Raw genomic sequence first — 5,939 nt, forward strand, 5'->3', positions numbered from 1 at the left:
ATATATATTTTCACTTTCTTATAAAATAATATATTTTCTAATTCTTGTGACATGACCTTATTGTCTTATAATTTAGAAAATAAATAGTAAATCAATATATTTAGTTTATTTGAAATCTGAGTAGTTTATTTTGTAAAACCTACTTTTTCACATCTGCACAAAAGAAAAAGGAGCCGCGGCGTTGATGCACAGCAACATAGTGGACACAATGACATGACTTTGATTCCAATTAATTTTATGCATGCACCACAAGATTAAAATTTGGTAAACACTACCATACTTTTTAGTTTTATTGGTTATCCAATCCAAGTCTGTTATGCGTATTATTTTTATATTATACTATTTTTATATTTAAAACTTTTCACAAAAAATAAAGAGTTTAATGGACATCCACTGTAAAAAAGTTTTACATTGTCATCCAATAAAAAAGCAATAAACTGCCATGTCATTTTAGTAATTTAAACATAACAGTATGATTTATTGGGATACATGGTCGTGATTGATTGACAGTGTAAAACTTTTTTACACTGTCAGTGCATCATCCATTTTCTCAAAAATAAATTTTTAAAATTTAAATACTAATTTAAATCCTATTTACAAATTCAAGCTGAAATCCACTGCAACGAAATTATAGCCGCCACCGCAAAAACCTACTTCACTCTCTTCCTCTTCCACGGAAACCCCAAATCGAACACCATGGATTTCACTCCTCCGCCTATCGAAGACGGTTTCGCGGCGGAGAAGCTTTTCAACAGTGGCTTCTCTTACACCTACGACGACTTAATCTTTCTCCCTCACTATATCGACTTCGCCGCCGATGCTGTCGACCTCTCCACCCGTCTCAGCCGCAATATCTCCCTTTCCACTCCCTTTGTTGCCTCTCCGATGGATACTGTTTCGGAATCTTCCATGGCTTCTGCTATGGCTGCACTTGGAGGCATCGCTATTGTTCATCCTAACAACACTCCTTCGCGTCAGGCTGCTTTAATCCGCGCCGCCAAGTCACGACGAGTACCTATACTCTCCGAGCCTGTGTTCGTTTCTCCGACTGATGTTGTTGAGACTGATGAAGATTTTGCTGCCTCGCCTTTTATTTTAGTAACAGATTCCGGTAATTCCACCGGGAAGTTTATCGGTTTTGTCTCGAAGGCTAATTGGTCGAATCAAAACGATAAAAGCCTGAGAGTGTCTGACTATATGGAGCCTCCACCGTCTGCTCTATCGTGGAGCTCCGACCTTGCGAAAATCGAAGAGGAGTTGGAGAAGAAAAAGGCAAATATTGTTGCTTTGGTGAAAGGTGAAGAAGTGGTGGATTTGGTCTCAAAAGAGGAGGTTGAGAGGGTGAGAGGCTATCCGAGATTGGTCTCCGGAGGATCAGTTGGAGCTGATGGAGAGTGGATGGTGGGGGCGGCGATTGGGACGAGGGAACAAGATAAAAAGAGGTTAGAACATTTAGTGAAAGCTGGAATAAATGCTGTGGTGTTGGATAGTTCTCAAGGGAACTCTATTTATCAATTGGAGATGATTAAGTATGTGAAGAAGGTGTATCCTGAATTGGATGTTATTGGTGGGAATGTGGTGACTATGTATCAAGCTGAGAATTTAATTCAAGCTGGTGTTGATGGGTTGAGGGTTGGTATGGGTTCTGGTTCGATTTGTACCACTCAAGAAGTTTGTGCTGTTGGGCGTGGTCAGGTATATAGTCTTGTCTTTCTTGTCTCTTAACATCAAAGTTTGAACAGTTTGTTGCATTTGCATTTGCATTCATATGTGTTTTCAATTGAATAAGCCTTGATTATGGTAATGTTTGGATAGACAACTTAAATAAGCATATAAGTGTTTATATATAAAAAATTTCTATAACAAAAGATTAAATGAAATCAAACTTTCATCATATAAATTATAAGATGTTTTCACTAGCCACCCTAGAGAGCTTATGCAAATAAGCTGTGACATGTTTTATGTGGTTTCTATAAGCTGTCTCAAATAGTCCCACAAATGCTTATGTTATTAGAACTATGTTATTTTAACTTATCTACTAACTTAAGCAACAACTAATACCATATAACTATTTTTAAGATGAAATTTGCACAATTTTAATTCTGACATGCAATCATATTATAAAGCCAGAAAGTATTTTATATCTTATGTGATATGAAGCAAGAAATTGATCCTAAAGGGATCAACTAACAAATAGCATGATCTGAAGCAAAATTGCTTTAGATGTCAAAAGAACCATTCTTTGTATTTCAATCAACTGTATAATATGAAAATAATTCAACAAAGATATTAATTTTTCACACTTTTGTATAGGTCCTTTCTCTCCCTACCCTTACCTTGGTCTCACTTCCAAAAGTAGATAAAAATTTAATTTTATCCAAAGGACAAATAGTTGATAACATGTATGATTATGAGTTTTCTCCAATTTCTTGAGAAAATGAGGGCTTTATTTATATGATTTATGGTGTTTTAAAGTCTAATTATGTCCCAAGCTTTTAAAATGTGTGTTTTTAGAAAACTAGTGTTACTATCCGTCTTAGGCTCTGTTTGACAATAAATAGTTTTTGAACATATAATTTATGACTTATATTTTATTAATTTATATTTAAAAAAAACTCGATTGGTTACTGTAACTTTTTCATGAGTTTGTACATTTTTTTTATTAATTTATGACTTATTTTGATAATCTAATTCAAGTACTTTACAAGTTATGTGTTACTTTGAGTTTTCACTAAACTAGTAACATAGAGTTGAGTTGAGACAATGTTTTGCATTGCAATTGCGGTTGTGGCGGTTACATCAGGGTTGTCGCAAACTATTTCGGTTATTCTTGTGTGGCATACCCTTATCTTGGAATTGGAGTAGTATCTTCTTCTAAGATCATTCTTTAAAGTATATAAAAGATAAAAAGGGTCAGAGACGGTCCTTTAGATAGTGATGGTTTTCTCACTTGTTCAATACATGATTTTACATCGATTCTTTTAAAAATTTCATGTTCTTGCTAACAAATTCCAGCTTTTGCTCAAAGCCTTGTATCTTAATATTGTGTTTGTGTTTGTCAGGGAACTGCAGTTTACAAGGTCTCGTCCATTGCTTATAAAAGTGGAGTTCCTGTAATTGCCGATGGTGGCATCTCAAACTCTGGTCATATTGTGAAGGCTTTATCGTTGGGAGCATCCACTGTTATGATGGGAAGCTTCTTAGCTGGTAGTCTTGAGGCTCCTGGAGCTTATGTATATCAGGTACCAAACCATGTAATCTTATGTATTGTTGTAGCCTTTTCGAAAGATTAGAATCTTTTGCCCTGTGCATGGATAAAAGTATTATAGAGAAAACTTTTTTAAAGGTAAAGAACAACAGAAAGAGACTGTATGGTTAAAGGGGTGTAGTCTTCTGTAAGTGAAAACTATTTTAGTTAGAAATAGATGTCTAATCTCTTATGGAAAGAGGATTAGATTATTATTGAGGTGTAATATGCATGACTACTTTTTCTGCACCAGAATGGCCAACGTGTCAAGAAGTATAGAGGAATGGGTTCCCTTGAAGCTATGACTCAAGGCAGTGATCAAAGGTACCTCGGTGATACAGCAAAGCTTAAAATTGCCCAGGGGGTTGTTGGAGCTGTTAAAGATAAGGGTTCCGTGTTAAAGTTCATTCCATACACCGCACAAGCAGTAAGACAAGGGTTTCAGGATATTGGTGCCAACTCTCTGCAGTCTGCACATGACCTTCTAAGATCCAGGGTGTTAAGGCTAGAGGTATGTTTGACCGAGTCGACTTGTTATTTATTTCTTGATCTGGTTATTAGCTTTAGCCGTCAATGTAGCTGCTTCATTTGCACAATACAAATAGTTGATGTTGTTTGTTGACTGACAACCAAACTTCTATTGAACTAACGTACATGGTTTTTTATTTTATTTCACTAGCTTTTGTTTCCATGGTGATACTTGTAGAAATGGTAGGAAACTAGTAATAGGATTAGGTAACTCTATAGAATTAAAAAAGATTTGTATTGTAGTGCCTGGTAAATGGAATTATTCCATTTCTGCTGTACTGTCATGTAACAGAGTTTTTCTGTTTGCTGTTCTGTCATGTTCGAGGTATAGGATGTGGCCATGTTCTGTTATGAGTTAGATGTGATATGGCCATGTGCACTCACCTCCCATGAGAATGTCAAAGTGAGACATATACCTCTTCGATTTTTGTAAAAGACATGACATCCTATCAGTTACATTCACCTCCCATATATTTTTGTAAAATAGACGCAATACACAAGGGTATGAGTGTGTGTGTCTGTGTGTCATTTGAACATATTTGAGGGGTGAATAATGCAATTTCCCCAAGAAATGGAAGTGGTAAGTGTTTGTTTAAAAAATAGAAGGGATGTGTGTCATTAAGCATAATATTGGTTTCATAATCTTTCGAGGATAAAACTGAATTCTCTAAATATCTTTCCTCTACCACAATGTATTGTTACTCCATTAGTCTATCTGAATAATAATTGATCTACTTTTGTCCAGGTTCGTACTGGAGCAGCACAGGTTGAAGGAGGAATTCATGGGCTGGCTTCTTATGAAAAGAAATACTTTTGAACTATGAAACTATCCTAAATGACAAGCTCCTTAGAAGCTGCTGTTGCAATTAGTATAAAAGAAGGGTACACTTCTATTGGAGCTCTTCTTAGTTTGGGGGGAACTGTAGTTTATAATAGATCATGCCGAAAATGTTTCACCAGGTTCTGAATTAAGAGTCACTGATTTCGTTAGAATGTTAACTGGGGTGTTTTTCCCTCTCTAAGTTATCCACATTAGACTTTGGCTCTTTTAGATTTATCTTAGATCTTACTAGTTGGTTTTTCTTTTATCTTTAATGTTGTTGTTAATGGATTGTTTTAAAATTTTGTTAGGACTAAAATCTCGTTTGAATTTTGTTAATGGATTGGTATCTTGTTTTTTTGGGAAACATAGCAATTGCATCATCAATTCATCATATATGGTTTATCTAAGTTTTCCCCCATTTAATCATGTTACAAATACTCAGGTTTCTCTGGCTTTTATTTTCTTATAATTATTAATGATTTTTCTTGAAATGAATCCAAAGATTTTGAGGACTTTGAAACAGGAAGATGATTGGTCACTAAATTTAGGTTTTTTAAATGATAACCAAAAACAAATGTATTAGGGTTTTTTCTACACTTCTTTTGCAGAGTGGATTTTAGATTTTGATACATGCAACTATGAACATATGATAAGAACTTGAATTTAACCTCATGAATGAGTAAATTACACGTGCATTTCTATCATCAAAAGAAAAAAAAGTGAACATGTGCACTGTCTATGCATAAATCAAAAACACCCTTTTTGAAATTAGTTTGATTATTGACTTAAAAAGAGATTAGGAATTAGTTTGATTATTGACTTAAAAAGAGATTAGGTTTTATCCTTTTGACACCAAAAAAGAGATTAGGCTATGATATGTTTAATAGTCTTTAAGAATAATAATGAGTTTATTTTTTCTATTTGCTTCTTCTCAATTCTCTCAATTGCCTTCATGAAGGAAAAGGAGTGTCCATTATCTCAGGGCTTAGATGCATGAAGCCCTAGCCTTGGGAATGAATAATGTATTGATTGTGGCACTATGTAGCCCTGACACCACTTAAAATAGGTGTGGTGTCCAAAGTCTACACTAGTATTTGTGGTGTCCGAAATCTACACTAATATTTGTGATTATATTAAATTTATTTATTTTTATATTATTATCAGTGTCAACATGTCCGTCGTTTTTCTAGTGTCCTTCGTAGTTATGAGTATGACACTCTAAGTTCAAAATAACCTTCTATTCGCTGATTCAATTATTTGCCAATCATTGAACTTGTACTCTAAAATTTTCAATTTATTCAACTTAACCGTTTTCAATCTATTCAACTTAACCATATTCAC

The 5,939-nt window shown here is 34.6% G+C and overlaps 1 protein-coding gene across 1 annotated transcript; it reads left to right on the forward strand.

Annotated features, from left to right (window-relative positions):
* The first annotated feature begins 603 nt into the window (after positions 1 to 603).
* Positions 604 to 4,951, forward strand: LOC131609925 (inosine-5'-monophosphate dehydrogenase). The gene is made up of 4 exons (XM_058881754.1): positions 604 to 1,695; positions 3,063 to 3,242; positions 3,501 to 3,758; positions 4,521 to 4,951. Exons 1-4 carry the CDS (start codon positions 697 to 699, stop codon positions 4,590 to 4,592), a joined length of 1,509 nt encoding a protein of 502 aa, XP_058737737.1. The 5' UTR covers positions 604 to 696; the 3' UTR covers positions 4,593 to 4,951.
* Positions 4,952 to 5,939: the final 988 nt, after the last annotated feature.

This window comes from Vicia villosa, linkage group LG6 (genome assembly GCF_029867415.1).
Source record: "Vicia villosa cultivar HV-30 ecotype Madison, WI linkage group LG6, Vvil1.0, whole genome shotgun sequence".
NCBI classification, from domain to species: Eukaryota; Viridiplantae; Streptophyta; class Magnoliopsida; order Fabales; family Fabaceae; genus Vicia; species Vicia villosa.